The 22137-nt window shown below is 33.8% G+C and overlaps 1 protein-coding gene across 3 annotated transcripts in view; it reads left to right on the plus strand.

The window, feature by feature from the left end:
• The window catches only part of SIPA1L2 (signal induced proliferation associated 1 like 2), a 133463-nt gene that overhangs the window by 60416 nt on the left and 50910 nt on the right, over positions 1 to 22137 (plus strand). For all 3 annotated transcript variants that reach the window (XM_065730351.1, XM_065730359.1, XM_065730366.1), the window contains exons 5-10: positions 62 to 250; positions 3019 to 3193; positions 6870 to 6973; positions 12754 to 12911; positions 14386 to 14962; positions 19458 to 19732. In XM_065730351.1, coding sequence (XP_065586423.1) covers positions 62 to 250; positions 3019 to 3193; positions 6870 to 6973; positions 12754 to 12911; positions 14386 to 14962; positions 19458 to 19732 — 1478 coding nt within the window. The remainder of the gene's footprint in view (positions 1 to 61; positions 251 to 3018; positions 3194 to 6869; positions 6974 to 12753; positions 12912 to 14385; positions 14963 to 19457; positions 19733 to 22137) is intronic.

Here is a 22137-nt window from a genome sequence, read left to right on the forward strand (position 1 = left end):
AGATACTGTCCAAAATTCTTTCTAGCATTATAAGTAAAAATACTTTTTACCTTTATTGCAGCTTACTACGCTTAGAGGAGCAATTTTAGAAGATGCTATACCATCTACTGCAAGGCATGGCACAGCAAGAGGTCTGCCTCTCAAGGAAGTCCTAGAATATGTAATACCAGAGCTGAGCATTCAGTGCCTGAGGCAAGCATCCAACTCACCCAAAGTACCTGAACAGCTACTTAAATTGGATGAGCAAGGGGTATGTAGCATACAATTTTTATTTAAAGATTATTCATTTAGAATATATTTGTGGTGGGAGGGGATTTTAAACATTTTGCAGATAATATTGATAAACCTGGACCTGTAATGTAAATCTGTCACATTTGTGATTTTGGCAGTATTTACTTATAGCTCTGCATTTTCATTGACAAAATGAGGTTAACTTTTCTAAACAATTAGTTTTTAAAAGTATGTTGCAGCTTAGGAAAAATGATTAGGCTATAGTGAACCTCTTTAGACCTATGAGTGGGTGAAACTTCTAATGTCTGTAATGAATTATTTCCATGATCTTTTTGTCCTTTAATGTGTACAAATGCTGAATACAAATGAAAATAATTCTAATGTTTTATTAATACTGCTTACAGGTAGGAAGGCAAAAAGATTACAGATTATATCTCTACATCTTATGTTTTTATTTCTTTTAACACTAGTTTTTTGATTAACATACAGTAGGCTTAGTAGAATAAAATGCTTCTGGGTTCAAACAGTGGAAATTGTAATTGAGACTATGTAATTAATTAACTGCACCAGCAATGAAAGATTTCTATGCTTAAATTTTGAGAGAAAATTGGTGAAGATGGTGTTCAGTAAAGTGAATCTGTCTCATTAGAAGCTGGTATATTCACTTCTTAGAGGTACTGGATGATTTAGACAGCATAGGGTGCTTCTGTAGTTGACTTCAGTGGGATATTTGCCAAACTCATGAAAAGTATTTCCCCAGAAATAGATATGGAGATTAGTCACTTAAATGGGCAGTGCATTTTTAAATGTCAGCTCTTAATTTTGAGAAACAGTGGTACATAGTGCTTCTTTTAATGCTTGGTTCTGAAAATTCAGTCTTGCTTTGAAATTGACTGTCACCATGCAAAATGTAATATTAATGTATTTAATATACTGCTTATTATGGGATGATTACTTAGATATACCAGAAAGATGTGCATGGAACTAGCATGAGATCTATTTATGCTTATAATCCTCTCTGAGGAAATATCATGAATTTAGAAGTATGAATTGTGATCCAGTGGTTTAGTGTTGTCACCAGAATAATATTCATTTTGTGTAATAGTGTATTAAATGTTTGTATAGTTCTACAACAGACTGAAGACTCCTTCAGTGTTATGAAGCAGTTAGTGAAGGAAATCAGTAGTTCCAGTGAAATCCATCATGGCTTGTGGAGAAAGCATGGCTAAAACATTCTCATTAAAATGACAGTGAGAGGTACATGTAAATTGGGTTGTTCACCTGATTTGAGAATATAAGTAGTTCCCAATTATTCTGACATATGGTGACCAGTGTTAGATTTGACTGTAAATTTATAGGAAAATTCACTAATCTATCTGCAACCTGGACAGGATTTCTTTTCACTTTAATTCCATCCTAGCTCCCACATCACATTTCTACTAATGATTTATTGTGTATATAATTTTTGATGTCACTCACATCACTCTGAATGTTCACTTCTCTCAAGAGGCGTGAGATCTCAAAAAGCCCTAAGAAAAACTGTAGCTTTGAATGTGGTTGCTATTGAGGTTCCTTACCAGAAAAACTCTGAGGTCTCCACATAGTAAAAGTCAAGCTGTTATGAATTTCTTTCTTAGGTACTGATTTTCTAAAGGTACCTTGATTTCTGCCTCTACCCAGGCCCAATAATTCAGATCTGAGGTGCTTTGCTTAAATCTACTAATCTTGTGGGCATAAATACTCCTAGTGTATGGGTAGGGAACTCAAATTATTGCAAATGTACTTGCAGCTGCTGTTTTGTTTGGGAATAGTGGTATTTGTAGAATCAACTTTGTATGTGATCACTTAGAGTTTACAATACTTGTCCATGAAGTCAATACACAGGGATTATTGTGTTAAGTAGAGTGTATGTATAGACAAATGTCTTTAGGGAATCTGATGGTAACTGTCAGTTTGTGAAGCTCCACTAGTTGTCAGTTAAGAATAATAGTACTAATACATTCACATACTTAAAATGACAAATTGGAAATTCCTATGCATAAAGGTTAAGTAAACAGAACAATACTCAAGAAATAATTGTCTTAAGTTACTATCCTAGAGCTGAGAATCATTTGTTTAAGAAAATTCTTCAAGTGCAATCTGATTTCTAGCTTCAAGTTTGTTGTTTCTTATACAGCTTGTATTTGCATGTTAGAATCTTTGGAAATGGGGAATATCTTTTTGTTTGTTTGTTTAATCAGATGATTTCATGGGGTGGACAAAAGATTTATTGAACAATAAAGCCAAAATTATTGTTCTGAGAGTCTGTTTTATTGCCTTGTGAGGTGCATGTTTTCTGAATGGCTGCTGTTACATAGTTTAGAAGGTAATGGAGAGGGAGTTCATGTATAGGGAATGGTTTCCCTGAATCTTAACAATTAGGACTAAGGAAAACTAAAGCCACCTTGTTTTCAGCCTGTGACAGAAGACAAATACACAAAATTTACCAGTTAAAATTCTAGTGCTATAGCATGCAATAAGGATTGTGCTTCAATTGATTGCTGTCAAAAGTAGTCTTGTACTAATTTTAGCTGTTTGAATAGTGACAATCCAGTTTTCTTTCAAGATGTTTGCTTGCTTTTTGCTTTGTATGGTGACTTCTTTTCCCAAATTAGAACACATTTCTTCATTTTCAAGTATTTTTGCCTAGACATCGATGATGTAAATACACATTTTACTCATAGTAATATTGATTTCCTTTGCTTCTGTACTTTTTTCATTTCTTTTTTTTTTCTCTTTTTATTTCAGTTGAGTTTTCAACATAAGATCGGTATCCTATACTGCAAAGCAGGCCAAAGCACAGAAGAAGAAATGTATAACAATGAGATGGCAGGACCAGCTTTCGAAGAGTTCCTTGATCTGCTGGGCCAGAGAGTACGGCTGAAAGGGTTTAGTAAATACAGGGCTCAACTAGATAACAAAAGTAAGTTATGTTTCTGACCTGTGATAGGATCAGCAGTTCTCTAGTTAATCTTCTGCAAATATAATTTTGTCTTTTTGCTGTCTTATCTTTGGATTTTGGTTAGTAATGTTACATGGTAGACAAAGGAAATTAAGTATATAATAAGAACATGTCATACCTTGCATGAAAGGTAATTTACTTTCTCTATGACATTTCTAGAACTGAAAATTAAAGAAACTTATTTCATTTTCTGTACATAGTTAAAGTGATATTAAGTATATGATTTTATGATGCCTTTCAGAATTCACCAGCTACATTTTAACATCTTATCCTTAAGAAGGCAAAATAAAAGCATAGGAATTTAGAAATATGGAGACATGAAAAGGGAACATTTGCCTTGTTTCACCTTGTGTTTCAGTTTAATCAGCATATATGTTGATGTTTATTTATGAGGCACAAAGTTTCTCATTTTTGTTATCTGACTTGTGCACAGATTTAAGTTTTCTCTCACATTCACAGTAAGCATGTTACCCTCTGCAGTTGATAAACATCTACCTAACCACTGTGTTATTACTTTCCATTTTCTCTTGTTTTGTGTACTCTGTTGTAATATACAAATTTATTTTGTATCTTTCTCTGTAGCTTGTCTGGTACATCCTGAAAAAAGATCATACTTTTTGTATGCTGTTTGTGTGTGTAGTAAAAAAGAAATTGTTAGTGAAGTACATCATTTTAAGCTATTAAATTCTTTTATCCTGCATATTCTACATGTCCTTATAATCAAATGGGAAAATTGCTTGAATTGTGAAAGGTAGGCTGCCGAGAAGGAAGCTTCTGTCTTTTGGATAATCACAGAGATCCAGGAATAGATAAGTTCTTTGCTCTTCCTGTCACTGTATACTGGGCTCTTACGATAATTTTGCGTGTTTTTCTATTTGGTTATCAGCCTTCATTTGACTGAAAGACATCTGGATTTTATATATATATAAAATTATATATATATATAATATTTTCTTTCGCTGAAATAGTACATTTGAAAACTGGCTGGCACTGTACTCATAAGAGAACTATTCTTTTATCAAACTGGTACCGCCTGTGATGGATTTTCTTCTTATAGAACACTAGGAGACTTAATAATTGATACTGGAAACTTTTAGAAATGTCTACTGTGTTTGCTTGTGGTTGGTGGCCAGCAGATAAACTATCCCTAGGACAATCTAAAGTGGGAAGTGAGATATGCAAAGTTGGTGGAAAACCTCATGTTTCTGCAATGAATGGAGATGAGCTTTGCAGCTCAAAACTCTTGATGAGTCTTTAATTACGTTACTTTTTCAGTAATTTGGATTTTATTTGCATTTCATTTCTTCAAATCTCTAAAGAGAAATGATGTTGAAAAAAATTGATGAAATGTTACAATTTTATTTATGTGCAGTTATTTAAGGCCAGTAGTGCTATTTCATTTGGTAAAAATGCTTATCTGCACAAAAGCAGAGATCCTTCATTATTCAAAGAAATTTAGCTGTTTTGTTTTTGTTTTTTTTTTTCCGTATTTGTGAAATAAAACAAGTATTTGGAAAATAACAAGGTGCAAAATGTGGTAGTCCAGGTATATTGTTTGCTAAAATTTTTAGCAGAGACAAGTTTGTAGTAGCAGCCATTCTGTAAGTTTGATCAGAGATGTTCAGTAGAGCATTCGCTGAATTAGAAAATCTTGGCTTACTTAATATAAGGGACTGAATTTCGAAAGAAAAACATTCTTGCTCATTTCTGAAGTCAAAGTACTAATTTTAAGGCTTTTGACTAGGACCTTGTGTGAGAAAAACTTTTTTTTTTACATAAAAAATCTGCTTTTCTGTAATTAGTATTTAAAAGGGGTTATTTTATGCAATACCTGTTCAAGATACTTTGTCCATGTTTATTTTTTGAAAGAACTCATGGGCTAGAGTTGCCAAGCTCAGTGTATTTTAAGCATATTTTTCCATTGCAAGATGTAGCTGATTTCCCCCTTCTACATCTTCCAAACTGTCTAAAATGACATGGAAACTTTATAATGAAATTAATTTCATTAAAGATTTTAAAATAGAGGAAAGCAATAATGGTTGCTTTTTTTAGTAAAATTTAAATAAGAAACTTAAAGTGGAAATTATGCTCTCTATTTGTTTTGAAACTAATTCATGCTACATGAGTGTTAATGAAGTTAATTTTAATTTGTGCAAACATAACTGATTAAGCCAGTTGTAATATGGATGTGTTCAAAACCATAAACACACTTGAATACTTTCAAAGTTAGAGTTATAGTTATACAGTGTAGTTAATGCTGAATTTTGCACTTAGGTATATGTTACTGTAGGTTCCTTACAGCAGATTACATAAGAAAGCATCCAGATGAAATTAGAATGGCCTCAAGTTGATCCAAGGGAGATTCTCTGAGTGTTCAGGCACTGAAATGGGCTGCCCAGGGATGTGGTTAAGTCACTGTCCCAGGAGGTGTTCAAGGAATGTTTGGATGTTGCACTGAGGGACATGGTTTAGTGGGCAAATTCTGGTTGTGGGTGGATGGTTGGACTGGATGATCTTGGAGATCTTTTCCAACCTTGGTGATTCTACGATTCTATGAATATCACTAGAGAAGGAGACTTCACAGGCTCTCTGAGCAGCCTGTTTCAGTGCTTTGTCACCCTCAAAGAAAAGTTTTTCCTCATGTTTGTATAGAAATTTATGTGGTCCAGTTTTTATCCATTGCTCCTTGTCCAGGTGCTGGGCGCCACTTGAAAGGGCCTTCCCCCACTTACCCTTTTAATGTTTTTAAGTATTCATAAACACAACATACAGTCACTATATGAAAGAAAAGAAAAACACTGTAAAAGAATGCAAGAGAATGCTTATTGTTTTGAATGATGTAAAATTATATAAAAGAAATAAAGGAACATTGAAAAGGGGAAGTAAAACTGAGAACTGTCTTGACAGTGTCCCAACCTTTTGCTTTGAAGGTAATTAATTATACCTAAGTAATCTACACATCAAAGGGAATAACAAGGATTCACTTCTGACTACAGAGTAAATCCCATTTAATTTGCTGTAAGCATTCTGAAATGTGAACTGAATTTCTAAAATGCCTAAATAAGAATTCATATCTGATATGAAGTTTATTTCAATAGTTTTTAGAACTCTGAAAAATTCCTAGCAAAATTATTTTTACAACTTACTACAATATATTATGTACATATTCTGTGTTTTAAAAATGTCTGATATGCAGTATGTGTTTTACTGTCTGAAGCTGAAGTGTCTTGCCAGTAGTTTATTTTTGGTAAAGAATGGGATTAATCAATAGTCAATATTTATTAAGATTTCAAATTATGTATATATATATTTATATAATATACAACTGTACTTAAGTATTTTTACTTTTTTTCCCCATGAAATATTAAGATCTTACAGTACTTGCTTGTACATAACAAAATTTGTTAATCTGATAGGCAGCAATCTTTTAGGGCAACTTCTTGCAGAATCCATCTTTTATAATAAGAAGTTACAGAGTAGATACAAATTAGCTGATACAAGTTGTTTTTATTCTACTGAAAAAAAGTTTTTAAGTTGCACTAATAGATTTTAATCAAAACACGTAAGGAGTGGTGTCCTAAAAAGTCACATGAATGCTCTGTTTTACTGACCTTCTTATGATTGAATTCATTTTCAGCTGATTCAACAGGAACTCATTCCCTCTATACTACTTACAAAGATTATGAGTTAATGTTTCATGTGTCAACAATGCTTCCATACATGCCCAATAACAGGCAGCAGGTATGTTATTTACCATTTTATACAATTTTAATTTATAGATATTTGACACAGTTACTGGGTTTTTGTTGTTTTTTGTTTTGTTTTTTCTATATATAATACTGGTTTTAATTGAGCGGAACTGTTTTTATACAAAGTATGTCTCATAATCTCATGATTACGTTGTTTTTTATTTTTTAAATCCAATAGTTTCTGTAATATCTTTATACTTCATTAACTCATTCTCTATACCCTGCTTTTCACAGTGCTATTACACAGTGTAGTTGCCCATGGTCAATCAATAATTTTCAATTTGGAGTTGGTTTATATCTTACATATGTTTTAAATGTTGCATGGAATAAAGCCTGGAAATAATCCTATGGTAAAAAAATGTGCATGTGATTTCTAAATGATTCCACTTCATACTGCGGATCTTAAAATGTTTATTGATGCACAATCTTAATACTGAATATCAAACTATCCTTCAGTGGGTCTGCTGGTGGAGACAGAAAATTACAGTGTACTTATTTCTGAATAATTCTCTTTGCTTACCTGATAATTCAAAGTGTCTTTAAAGCATTAAGGATGGCTAAAGAATAGCACAGCAACCTAAGTGTGCACCAATAAGGTTATTCTGTCTTGCCTGTCTCAAATATTTCTTGTGACCAAATGAAAAGCTACAAGCACATTTGGTCTAATATACCAACGTCATAATTTAACCTTTTACATAACAATAGAATTACTCATAGTTCATACTACTGATAGTTTCTAACTACCTCTCTAACTAACTCTCTTGAGTGTTCAGTTACTACTATACAAGATTAATCTAGTAAGCACACTAGGAGTTTTGTTTCTGTAGTCTGTCATAACTCTTATTTAAAGTGTTTGCTTTGATTTGCCCACAAGAATACTTGGCTCTTACATTTTTGTAAAATAGTTCTAGTTTTCCTAAGGTACTGTAAGTTTTCAATAATAGCTTGAAGTCTGAGGTTCCGAAATCCTGTGAAACTGTCCAAAAAACATTGTTATATTTCAATTAAAAAATTATATATATTTGTGTATATATATATATATATATATATATATTTGCAAGTACTTTGCAAGTTAGCAAGGGACAGATGCAGAAACAGTAGTTGAAAATTTCAGAATATATCAACCTGGGAAGTAGGTGCAAATTGGAAAACCTATATAGTTTATTATGATATAATGCACTGAATGAGCTTGACTTAAGTGGAAAAATAAATATTTTCATAATTAATCTCAGGCACTGACAGTAAATATGACCTTATTTGGAGTTTCCTACTTTCATCATCTTTCATGACTTTGCCTTGTTTGTGAGAAAAGGATATCCTTTTGATTTCATCTGCTAATTTGTGCAACTGTTTGCAGTTTGTCAGTTTTACTGCTGTGCTGCTCAGCCGCTCCCTATTCCTGTCCTTTCACTACTTCTTTTACTTTCCTTACATTCTTGTCATTTCCTTATGTGTCTTTCTTTAAAAATAGGTGCCAATTGTTGTAAATAACAACTTTTTAACTCCACGGTTTTCCCCAGCAACGAACACTCCTTTCCCACAGTGTTTTAGTAAACACTCATAACCTCTTTAACAGGTTCAGTTTTTAGTAGAAGTATCATGTTGTTATTTGTGGATTTCTTGGGATCAAAATAATGTGTCAGTTTTCCAAGTTTAATACTATGTCTATCTGAAGACACTCACCCCCACATTATTTTTAGGTGCTGGGATTTAGTACTATTTGCACAGCATGGACACTGTCGAGTTCACCCAAATGACCAGAATTTAGCCAGCCTTAATGTTGAAAAAGGATCTATAGTCATTATTTAATTTTATTCTATCACCAAAATGAATGCTATGACAGAATCATCAACAAAAATATCAATGATTTTAACCTAGCTTTTACAAAATTAATTGAATTAGGTCTTTTTCCTTGAGACATTTTAGATACTGAAGACTACAAATGCAGTTGCATCAGTTCTACTCAAGACAGACACTTACAGGTGCTGTGGAATGCAAATGTTTGTCCATATAGGAATCGTCACACTAAATCTTCATAGCTGAACAAGGGAATTTTTTAGGGATGATGGTAATTTTCCGTTTGGATTCTATTAGTAATGAAGTCCTCCATTCACTGGTTTCTTTTTATTAGCCTATTGTTTATTTACTGGCAATGAGGTAATTGCACCATCTCCCTATGTCCTTTGTTTGATAATGACTGAACAAAATACTGGATCACTCCTCATCATCTAGATATAAGACCTTTAATGAGCAAGCACTGACCTTTTCTTAGATTCCAAATACCTGTGAGCCAAAACCAGGCCACACCAGAATTGTTTGTTGCTTCTTCCAGGACATAACTACGCCCTCTTTGGTCACTGATCAGGACATCCCTCTAGTTTTAGAGCCAGCAGGAGATCCAAAAACTAAGGTAATATTCACTTTGGCTGCAACGTAGGCCAAGAACCATGTGGTCAGCTGCTCCTTCCCTAGGACAGAAAAGATTGCCATCCCTGGTTTGGCCAGTTTCTTTTCCTTTAGTGGCCTTTTCAAGTCATGGTTTAAGGCATTCTCCTTTAAACTTTACCTTTGCAAAGTCCCTTTCCAAATCATTCCTCTGCAATTTTCCCATTCACACATTTGCAAGCTGCTTATGTACACCTAGTAAGAGCTGAATAATCCAAATCAGTTCAAACAGTAACTTTAATGAAAATTTGAATCAGATATGCAAGAGTGAAATAAAATTTTTGAAATTAACCTACTGCTAAAATGTTTGAGATAAGCAAGCATACGCTTATTTCAAAGTCATTTTCACCACATCTGGTGAAATATCTTTTGGTATTTTTATCTGTTTTTGGTACAGATAAATGACAGAGATTGAAATGAATAACTTTTAAAACCTTTTATTTTAGAAATGTGCTAAAAGTTTGAATTTTTTTTATTGCTTTTGGAATATAATTTAATGAAGAGGATTTTTTCACAGCAACAAGAATACCTTGTTGTTTCTCAGTTTGACTAGGCAAATAAAATTCTGCACAAATGGGTAAATATTTAGGGCTGTACATAGCCTGTAAATGTCCTATGTTTTATGACAGTTCACACTGCTTCAGAGATGCATATCTGAAAATTAAAAAGTGAGTGTTCTAGTTAAAATCTCTAAGTTAATCTTATTATTATTTTGTATAACTACTTTTAATCAAATGGATTCTGCTTTTCTAACATATTTTCCTTACTGGACTCCCCTTTGTGTGTCTTGTATTCCCAAATAAAATTTCGCTGGTTTCCTGTTGGCTGCCTATCGTACTTGACTGGGTTCATTTTTAAATTCTACCATGCCAGTTTATACTGATACTCGAATGATGTCAGAGTGTTTGGTATCTCCTTACTGTAAGTAATTCTCTGTAATCTGTGCACCCTGTTGAGAGTTCCTATTGTACTCTGCATTGGCATGAGAATCTTTAGAGTATGTTAGAAAGGCAGAAGGGTGATGGAGTGAGGAAAAGGAAAGAAAACATCACATGAGCAGACCTCAAAATGGGAGAGGAAGCAGAAACTGAGAACCAGGAGTTTGGGGAAGGATATGAAAGTTGGGAGGGAAATACAAGCAACAGAATAAGAACTAGAGTTTCTTACAAATCTTCTTGCTGAGTTCTAGTTTCTTTCAATTCCTCTTTCATTTTCAGTATGCTTATCTTTAATTCACATTTTCTAGGGAAGTATGTGTTCCCTCCTTCTCCATTCAATTCTTTATTTTCCTATTCCTTTATCCTACCCAAAGGCACTTCTTTCCATCTTCCAGATCACCCCAGTTTTTCTCTTCCCTTTCTATTTCCTTGCATTTTGATTCTCTGTGGACAGACATATGACTGTGCTTTGCCTTTGCATTGTGTTAATGTTCACTGATCACTTATGCATGACAGTTATTTACAACAGTGATATGCTAATTTTATTTAAAAATGTTGAAGTCACTAAGACCTCAGAAAGCTTGGTAAGGTTCTTTAGAATGATGACTTCATGTTTAAAATGTTTATGCCTCTTAATGTTTTAAGCTCTTGAATTAGTAGTGTAGGCACAGGATATGTGAACTGCCATTGTTTTGTAAAGAATATTTTTTTATATACAATTTTGAACATTTCTAAAACTACTTAGTAAGGAACTTGCTTAAGCAACCTATGGCAGCAAGTAGAATCTCTTAGTTCTACAAAAGCAGAAAATAGTCTTGAAAACAGTGATTATCTTGAGAAATAAATCTTTTTTTTCTATTTTTGGTCATTTTGATCTGTGGAAAAGTATAGGCAGAGGCATGAAACATTTTCTTTGGCAAAAAAGAATAAATGACCAGATATAGTTACATAACCAAAACAGAAATGAATCACCTTGTAACTTGTAATTGGAAAGTATCTTAGAAATTTTACTGCACTGTGAATTCCAACCTGTGAGATAATAATAACCTCTTCGCCATGAATTTCTGCTTCACTACTATGATCTAAATGTATGGTTCACTAGCGCATAAAATTAAAATTTACCTGATGCACTTATTTCTGTGATAAGTTCCATGTAGTGAGTTTATAGCATAATTTGTGTGCAGCAGGATGCTCCTCGTAAGTTATTCAAGTAGGCAGTTATGTTCAACTTGATCTCAAAAATCGGAAAGTATGACCAAGTCATATGATTTAACCAAATGTTAACTTTTTTTGTTGGTAGCTGAAATACTAACTTTTAATGGAACTGACTAAATAAAAACAAACTGCTTTTAAAAGAGATTGTATTCTGTAAAATCAGTTTTATATAAATTTTCCTTGTACTGTCACCTCGTATACTTTTTAGTTACATGAGAGCTAAGGTAAGACTTCAAGAGTCTGTATGCCATTAATTAACCATGCAAGGTCCTTGGCAGACTATTTACATCCTAGTCTGCAGCAGACTATTTTTTTGCATCTAGTAATATAAATTGATAAAGAAAGTTATTAAAAAAAAAAAACAATCAGCAAAACAGAGGGAAAACAAAAAAAGGGGAGTGTTAGTATATTATACTTATATGAAGAGAGTGAATTATATTTTACTGTGGTTTTTGGTGGTGAGAGAAATAATGCCTTCTTGCTGAATATGTTTTGTACTTTTTAATTTTTAGCCTGTAATGATCAATTAATGCTTTAGATTATTATTCCTTAAGTGTACTTTGATGTAAAAAGTAAACTACTAGTTATCAGATTTAGATATTAATTAATAAATTAGTTTCTCGGTTAGTATTTTGTCTTGGCTCTTTTCAAGTATGCAGTTGTATGTAGTTTGTGATGAGCAGCCATGATGATCTATTTAAAAAAAATGTTAAGATCATTGTGTTAGAGATGATAGCAAACAAAATTGGAATAAGAAAGAGGAAATTGTATTGAGAAATACAATCAAATGTTATGCTTTTTGTATAGATGTAAACAGATGATACACTGTAAAAGGAGAACTGATTTTAATTAATATTCTGATGCACTGGAGTAAGAATTTTTTTTTGTCTTGTAGAGTAAGAGAAAAGTAAGCTGAAACTATGCAGAACCAGTGTGGGGTGTTGAAAACTTGTTAGGAAAAACACAAGTGGACTAAGTCCACAAAAATACTGTCTTTTTATAGTTCAGCTCAATGTCCTTTATTTCCAGCTATCCAAAATATGATTAATTGAAATTTAATTTCTGGAAAAAAATAATAATCATTTGTTTTCTTTTATTTTGTTTGCTAAAATGAAGGAATTGTTCTGTATATATTTTTTTATAACTAATTTTTCAATGCATGTTTCTTGTCTAGCTGCTAAGGAAAAGGCATATAGGAAATGATATAGTTACCATTGTCTTCCAAGAGCCAGGAGCACTTCCTTTTACTCCAAAAAATATTCGTTCCCACTTTCAACATGTATTTGTAATAGTCAAAGTGCATAATCCTTGCACTGAAAATGTGTGCTATAGGTGAGTAAAGCTTTATAACTCTTTAAGTTTGCTTTTAAGAATGCAATGGGACTGCCTTTTCTAACCTTTTAATGATTCCTAGAGATATGTTTTAAGATTTATATTTCATTTTGAGGTTGTGAAACTCCACAATCTCCCTTGCAGATATTTAGAATTACTGTACACAGTCCTTAAGATTTAAATGTTTTTGTGCATAACTCTGTATTTTGATTTATGAGCAAAAAAGGGGCTATAACATTAGTGAATGTAAAATTTGCAAACATAGCAATGGAAATTAGTTCAGAATTTGTATTGCATGTTTCCTTTTTCAAAGTAGGAAGACCTAAAATAAAGTATTTTAGAATGCTGTTAATGTGTACGAGTCCCTTAGTTTGACTATGTGACACCAGAGTGAGTCATGGATGTTGAGCAGTTGAATTGGGACATTTGGGGAATGTAGCATTTCAAATTTTAATTCATCTTAACTGTCACTGTTAAGTTTACAGCATCATGAATTCTAACAAGTTTACCGAAGGAGAAACATAATTCTGAACTGCTAGGAAAGTGTGCAAAGAATGAGAAGGACATCAAGGATGGTAGCACAGATTTAGTAGTGGGTTTATTTTGTATTTGTTCAGCATGAAATTTAGAATGCATCATGAGATTGGATTGGATTGCTGGAGAAGCTGTCTTATAGAACTTGATTTTATTTTAGTAGCACTTCTGTGATTACTATTAGATAATATATTTCATAAGTTCATTTTTATTACTACTAAATGATGGCTGCCTGTTATTATAAATCTGACTTCATTTTAGTCATTCTAGTAGCAGTCGTATGTAGTGTGCATGCTGCTTTGAAATGCTTTCATGGTTTAAATACATTCTATAGCTACCAATTGTAGTTATTATAAATATCAGTGAGACAAAAAAAAATTTTACTTTACATTTTGCTGTAAACTTTCCCTATTAAAAAATTGCAGATATTAAGAAATTTTATGAATTTAGTATTGGCAGTCCTCCCGTTATAGACAGTTTGGCACAGATACCTTTTCTGTCTTTTCATCTTAGCATTGCAAGATGTCTGAGGATTGAAATAAAGTCTATTTGTTTTTATATTTTTCTTAGTTCTAATGAAACTGCATGAAAACTGAAAATGTTAGATTTAAATAAGAAATCATTTTAAAAAATGTTTATCGCATTTATATACTGCAGAGAATTCATAAGCTTATTCCATTAAAGAAAGGAATCACTAGCACCCTAAGAATTCATCCCTGGTAATCTGTGTTAGTAAGATACATTTATGATGTCACATTTTTAGAAAAAAGATAAATGTTTTTAAAACAAATGGCTAAATAAGTTTTCTAAAATGCCTAAAATATCTGAAAATTTACATTTTAAAACTAAACTTATTTTTGTAACTGGACTGCACAGTTGTTTGTTTTATGATTTTTTTTTAAAGGAATTAACCATTGCGTTTTTTCTTTTCTAATTCTAGTGTTGGTGTTTCAAGATCAAAAGATGTACCTCCATTCGGTCCACCCATTCCCAAAGGAGTAACATTCCCCAAATCAGCGGTCTTTAGGGACTTTCTTTTAGCCAAAGTTATTAATGCTGAAAATGCAGCACATAAATCAGAAAAATTTCGAGCCATGGCCACAAGGACACGTCAAGAATACTTGAAAGATCTGGCAGAAAACTTTGTTACCACAGCTACAGTGGATACTTCAGCAAAGTTTAGCTTTATTACTTTAGGGGCAAAAAAAAAGGAGAAAGTGAAACCAAGGAAAGATGCCCACTTATTCAGTGTTGGAGCAATTATGTGGAATGTGATTGCACGAGATTTTGGCCAGTCTGCTGACATTGAGTGCCTCCTTGGAATCTCCAATGAATTTATCATGCTGATTGAAAAGGAGTCAAAAAATGTTGTGTTTAACTGCTCCTGCAGGGACGTTATTGGATGGACATCTGGATTAATGAGCATCAAAATATTTTACGAAAGAGGAGAATGTATTCTTCTGTCTGCAGCGGATAATTGTGCTGAAGACATCAGAGAAATTGTTCAAAGACTTGAAGTAAGTACAATTACTAAACTGGAGTAAGTCTTTTCCCCAGAAATTTTTATGAGGAGTTGCTTTTCTGCAACTCCTTTGAGATATAATTAAAAATGTCCTCTGATTGTACTTCGGTACTTTTTTTCAGGCATCAGAGAGCATTATAAAAAGTAATCCTCACACAGCATATGAGATAAGTTATCAAACCATTTTCAGGGATGAGAAAACAAATACCAATAATTTTATAGACTTCTTGAGGCTATGGATAGTTTGCATATTGAAATCAGTACTGAAAGGCTACTTTTTTGCCTTCCCTTGCTGTAGCCTGCTCTCAAGTCACATCTTAATAGGTAGAAATATACCTTATTTTAAAATTACACAAAATCTTAAGTGTATAAAATATACTCACTGGGATTTTTTTGATTGAAAAAAAGAACTGTGAATCTTAACAGAGAAAAAAATTGTGTTAAGTGGTTCTGCTGATTTGCTTTTTTCTATACTGAGCAACTGTAGGAAGTAAAGAAAACTAGACCTAACAATGCCAGTTTTTACAGCTGACTGGATAAAGATTTTCAGATACTTGTGACTCTGTTAGCTAACCACCCTGTAACTATTCCAGTCAGTATGAAGGAACTGACAGGAGCTCCAAAGTAGGACCACTGATGCATCTCCTTCATGTGGTTACACTTTGCCCCTTTGATCTTAATTTAAGTACACTAGATGGTGTCAGCTTTGTTTACATTAAAAAGCCTTGTACTGAATAGAAATCATGCTTACAGTTTTCATGCTGGATTGCAGTTGATGTTGCAGAGCTTCTCTTGTACATTTTCATGTAGCATTGTGTGATATTCTATTCTAAATAGTCATCTTTGAATGGATAAAGGTCTTTAGATTCCTTTTATCTCTATTATCTTTTAACAGGGGCATTCAGCTTCACTTTCCTTGCTCAGACATTTTCCTTAAAAATAGTGTATGTCTTTGTCTTAGTCTACTATATATTCCTAAATGGACATTATAAATTTTCACCTACTTAACACAGGTGGAAAAATGGTTCAGCAGTCGTGACAATTTTCTTCGCTGTTCTTCATATAGCCTTTAAGTGTCAAAAGTTTTGCATCAGTTATTGCAAAGATGACCTAAATATTACTTTCATTTAGCTCTTAATGAACCCTGGCCTCTTTCCCTTTTCACCACCTATGGCCTTCCCAACTTTTACTTGCTTAAAAAGATAACTGTCATATTTTTTAGAAAATGTTTTCTCATCTCATATCTTTCCTTACATCGTATTTTCTTCTTTTCCTCTGCTACTTCCCCTATTTTGGGAGCCACATATTTTTATTAGCTAGTCATTTTATGAAGTTGAATGTTTTCTATATATGTTTGTATAGAAGCTCAGAGATGGCACTTAAACCAACTAAAAAGCGTCTAAATCTGATTTAACACTTCACGTATATACTATATAACCCTTTTAAGAACTGAGATTGACAAAGAATTAAATTTAATGTCTGACTCTGTATTATTGAAATGAGTAGGATGTCTCTCTGAATGTCTATATTAAGCAAAGAACTGAAAAGCTGTGGACTGATTTTGGTTTGAACCAAAGGAATGAGTTCTGGCCTAAAAGAAAGAGCTGGGATTTTTCAGTCTAGATTCAGCTCTGTATTGGAGGAGGAATATCTAGTGATACACTGCAGAGGAGGAAAAGCAAACTATAGATGAACTTTCAAGGCAGAAAAGCAATGGATCTTAGGATAGGATAATAGAGGAAGGCAGAGAGAGGGATTAAATGAAAACCCTGAATGGATTTTTGGACATCAATTTGAGGAGATGAAGGTTCATTAGAAGCTTGTATGCTCCTTGCCTCCTTCATAGGATTTAGGAGTTCTCTGTCTTTTAATTTCTTGTGTATTAAGTGTATTCAGAGAAGCCATTCCTTCATTCAGGGACAGACACATTTACAAAAACAACAGCCTTACAGTAGCTCATTTTCTTGTGTAAGTTCTAATTTGTCCTAATAGATAGTAGATATCTGTACAGGAAATTATCTGTAAAGGTCACAGTGCTAGAGCTTTAAAACTTACTAAGGCACTGAAAATGCAGACTTTCAGCTGGCCAGTTTGCAGCCATAAGTTAAACAAATGCTCCAGAGTTTTTTCTGCCAACCATTGGATTGAGAAGGGAGTAAAGTTAGGCATCCCATCATCCCTGACTCTAAAACAAACTTGGACAAAGATTTGTGTAAAAAGGAAACTGTGAAGGTAACCTGCAGCTTAATGTTTGCTTTAAGTTCATTTGTTGATGTGCTTTGATCGAAGTCGTAACTGAAAAGTCTATTCATTCCCTGCCTGCCACTCCTTTGGAATGTTATAAGAAGAGAAAAGCAAAACAAAGCAAAATAATAACAATAAAAGCCTCTGTTTTTTAGATGTATCCTTTCTCTGTCTGCATGGCTGCACAAGAGCTGGTGCAATGTATGGGAAAGAACTAGGCCTTAGATCTGTTTAAACTTCCCCTGAAATTTTGTCAAATCATCTGGCTCAAGCAGTGAAAAGAATGGCTCTGTGACAGCTTAAGCCAGTCAGTGACATCTCACTGTCTACAGCTGTGTGTTCCCACTCCTGCCCTGTGATGCTTTGAATTAGGTTGGATCGTGCTTCTGTAGGATGCACACAATAAGCTACTGAGCACCAAATTCTGGCTTCAAGTAGAAAATGGAGAGGGAGAAAGACTATTCCAAAATATCCCTTTGAACCAAACTCAAGATCGGAAAATCTTTTTAAAAGATCTGCCCTATATAACTGCTATACAGATGCCAACTTCTCAATGGAGCTGGAGTATAAACTCTTTAACTCCCAGTGCGCTTCATCATGTTATGATGTGGAATACCAGTAACAAAAATCATAAAACCATGACACATTCTGTATAAAAATGAGCCTTCTTAGCAAAATCTTACCCCATTTTAGAGGTGTGCATCTGAAGGTGGTGGTAGTTAAGAACCTGACTACAAGTAAAAATAAATCAAAATGATCTACATTGCTAAAGTCTGGAGGAAGAGCTGCTGCTAGAACTGAAGAGTTTTGCTCAATTTGGCTCATGTTATATCTCAAGTTTAATACTAATACTGAATTTAAAATGCCTGCACACCTGCAGTCAGTCAGTCTACGAGAGTGAAGTAGTTGGCAGGATATCACTTTGCTTTTTTTCTTGTTTTGAATTTTGAAGCTAAAGCAGCTGTTATGTTTTCAATGAGAAATAAATGGTGTTCAGTTAATGTTGGGCTGGTGTGAGAGAGGGAAAGGAATTTGACACAGTACAGCTGCTTACTTTGGTAAGTAAGATTTTAATACTGTGGAGTGTTCATTTCATTTTACAAAGAAACCTACCATCGCAAATGTCAAAATTATTAGTATTAGTATATTGAACATATTTAATATCAATTAAATATGATGGCTTCTCTGAAAGTAATGCCTCCTATTTTCTTATATTGGCCCATGAATTCAAAGATGGATGTTGTTGGTTTGGTATTAAAGGTTGAATCTTCCCACCAATATTTAATTAAATTTTGTTCCTGTGTGACAGATGGTAGCAGAGGGGCAGTCTGACTAAGTGGTGTTTGACCTGAAAGTGCATGTGAAGCGAAGGTGTGTCACTGAATTTCTCCATGTGGAAAAAATTGCACTCGCTGACATTTATTTATGCTTGGTGGATGTTCATGGAGAACAAAGAGTGGATGTGAGAGGAGTGAAGCTGTGGGTGGTATGTTTCAGCAGTGGTGACAGTAACAGTAGGTCACCTCCACTGATATAAATTCGTTACTAGTATGCCAAGCAGTCTCTTGTTCATCACTTGTGTAAATCTATAGCCAATGGTGGTGACTATGTTGAAAAATAGTGTTTTGTAGCTGAGAATTTACTCTATTAAATAATGTTATTGTTCTTTTCATATCTGATGTAGTTTCCATGGAAATAAAATGGGAGGCATTACTTTTGGAGTGACCTACATATTTAAGATTTTTAATGTCAATTGGTTATAAGGAATAAGTCTTACAAGGAGTGGCTGAATGAACTGAGATTGTTTAGCTTAGAGGAAAGAAGGTTCAGAGAAGATGTTATCGCTCTCTACAGCTATGTGAAATGAGGTTGTAACAAGTTGGGGGTCAGTTTCTTCTGCCAAGCAACAGATTGACAGAAATGGCTCAAGTTGTACCAAGGGAGGTTTAGGTTGGATGTTAAAAGATATTTCTTCATTGAATGTGTTGTGAAACATTGGAAAAGGCTGCTCAGGAAGTAGTTGAGTCACCATCCCTGAAGGAATTTGAAAGGTGTATAGACCTTGTTCTTAGGTACATGTTTTAGTAGACTTGGCAGCACCGGATTCACAGTTGGACTCGATGATCTTAGAGGTCTTCCCCAACCGAAATGATTCTATGTGCAATACATGGCTTTATAATGCTTCAGAAGTGATACGTCTGTGTGCTGAAAGAAATGAATGCCCTAACAATTTGATACCTTTTTAGATAGTGACCAGAGGATGTGAAACCACTGAGATGACCCTTCGGAGGAATGGGTTGGGCCAGCTTGGATTCCACGTGAACTTTGAAGGAATAGTGGCTGATGTGGAGCCCTTTGGTTTTGCATGGAAGGCAGGCCTGAGGCAGGGGAGCCGCCTGGTTGAAATCTGTAAAGTGGCTGTGGCAACTTTGACTCATGAACAAATGATTGACCTTTTACGGACATCAGTAACTGTAAAAGTGGTGATTATTCAGCCACATGAGGATGGAGCACCTAGAAGGTAAGAAACAACAGTCCTCAATTTGATATTTGCATCTAATTTGTTTTGGTTTTCCTCTGTCACTGCTTACGTGGTTCCTCTGGAAATTGATATTGATGTTTGTTGATAATACTATTGAGATTCTTAACACAGTCTTTTCCCCAAAACAATTATTGATTTGGAATAGAAGATAAAATGAGATCTATAGAGGGAAATTTACATTTATGTGACTTGAAAGACCAAGAAGTAAACATTGTTCCATAATGATTGAGCCATTAATTTGAAATTTCATTACTAATTTTTGAAACCTAGAATCCTCTGAAAACTCTAGCTTTTATTTCTTCCAAGTTTCTTTGCCTCCTGAATATGGAGAAGGATTATTATTATTTATTTATTTTCTTGCATTTAAATTTAAGCAGAAGTAGAGAAATAATTAATTCTGGACATAAACAGTACCAGCTCTTAGAGTCCTGCTCATTTTTCATACATATCTAATTTATTATTAAATGTTGATTTGCGTCAGTGAAATAATTTGTTAAAGCAAAAACAAAAACAAACAAACAAAAAAACAAACAAAAAAACCACCTTAAGTATGAAAGAAACGATCACACCCATTCAGGAAAAGACTGTAGTAGAAATTATTATGGTGACTGTACAGTTGTTCTTAGGGATGAAATGCAATGTTCTTTTGTCAGCATTCCTTTTTTTCTTCTGTGACAAGTATGTTCGCTCTTCTCTCTCTACTGTGAATATTATTAAGGTAGATAAGAAGTAGATAAAATATAAAACTTCACAATAATGACTTTTCTCACACACTTGTCAAGGCATTTTTAATTTGTCTTTTTCTGAATGAGAACTGTACTAGAGTAAATTGAATTACTTGTCTACTTGCAAAAGGCCATATTTAAATCTCTTGTTGATTTTTAATTTAACAGAAAAAACATTAGATGTGTTGCTTTTGGCAAGACAACAATCCATGAAATTTTACACAGCATACAATTCTGTGAAGTTGATGCCAGCTGTACATGAATACCGTTTAATTGGTGGCAATTATCCAAGTAGACATTGGCCTGATGAATGACACAAATGTGCCCTTCCCTGCCTCAACCTGCATGTTGAAGCATTGGGTTCCTTTCTAAAGTAAATGTCTATGAATATAGAATACTATCGTTTTGCTTAGTTAGATAGAATTTGCAATTAAGCATCTCTTTGCTTAGCTTTGCTGTTCTCACCATCTGCTTCTGGGTATGAATTTTCACTGGCTTGTTTAGTATACATTTCCAAGCTGTTTGCAGAATATGAGCTTAATGAGCTGATCCTATTATGTTAAAGGTAAAGGGTGTATTTTATAGTCTCTATAGAAAAATACATACTGTATGGATTGTTTATATCTTAGACACATTTTTAGAAATTAAACATTAAAATTCCAAATCAGCATGATACTCTGTGTGTAGGAGTTGTAACTAAGGAGTGCCACCAAACTGGGAAAGATCTACAAATGCTGTTCTTGTTTATATCTTTTTTTTCATTTTTGTCAACTGTTTAACTAATTACTAAGGGAAATGTTTTTTTTTTTTTAATTGTTACCATTCTAAAATGTAAAGAACACCCAGAAGTGTTTTGCAGTTCTTTTCAGCCTTATATTTATAGTGTAAAATAGAAATCTTCCATCAATGATGCTTTCCTATCAAATGCCAGCTTCTCACTGAAACAGAAAGCCCCTTGTTTCCCTCTTTAACTCCCCAAAACATGTCAAGTGTTGTCACCTAGTTTGAAGAGCATCTGATAAACAGAAAGTTTTAGGCTTGCCTGACCCAAATGTTTATAATATAAATAGAAAGTGGTATAGATACTTATTAACAAAGCTAGCAGTTTCAGTTAGCAAATGTGACCTATAGGACTGTGGGATGAAAAGAAGGCCTCTGTATTTGGCACTGGTGAGGCTGTACTTTGAGTGCATCCTTTGAGTAAAAGACCAGAAGTGCTTAAGATTTTATCTAATCTCCTTCACCATCATTCTGTTGGATGTGTTGAATAATGTCTTCAATGTGATTAAGATTGTTTTCGACAGCAACTGATTCACTAGATATACTAAAACTGTGCATACCACAAAATCTTGACAACCATGATTATACCTCAAATAATAACCTAAATAATCTATTACAAGTCAATTTTGCAAAATGCCTTGTCACACTTCCTTCCTTTCATTATTAAGAAGTGAAATAACTTTTGAGGTTTAATTCAATTCTTGTGTCAAAGCTCCATTCTACATATGCCAACTGCCTATGGTCATGTGTCACCAATTGTGGGACCCCTGTCAAACTTAATGCTAATCCTAATGGCATCCTAATTTTCTCCCTATGAAAGAATTAAGTGGCGTGGATTACAAACTTGATCTAGAGTATAAATTGGAAACCTTTCCATTG

This window comes from Cyrtonyx montezumae, unplaced genomic scaffold, assembly GCF_038088225.1.
Source record: "Cyrtonyx montezumae isolate F1298 unplaced genomic scaffold, pur_monq_1.0 scaffold_0, whole genome shotgun sequence".
Lineage (NCBI taxonomy): Eukaryota > Metazoa > Chordata > Aves > Galliformes > Odontophoridae > Cyrtonyx > Cyrtonyx montezumae.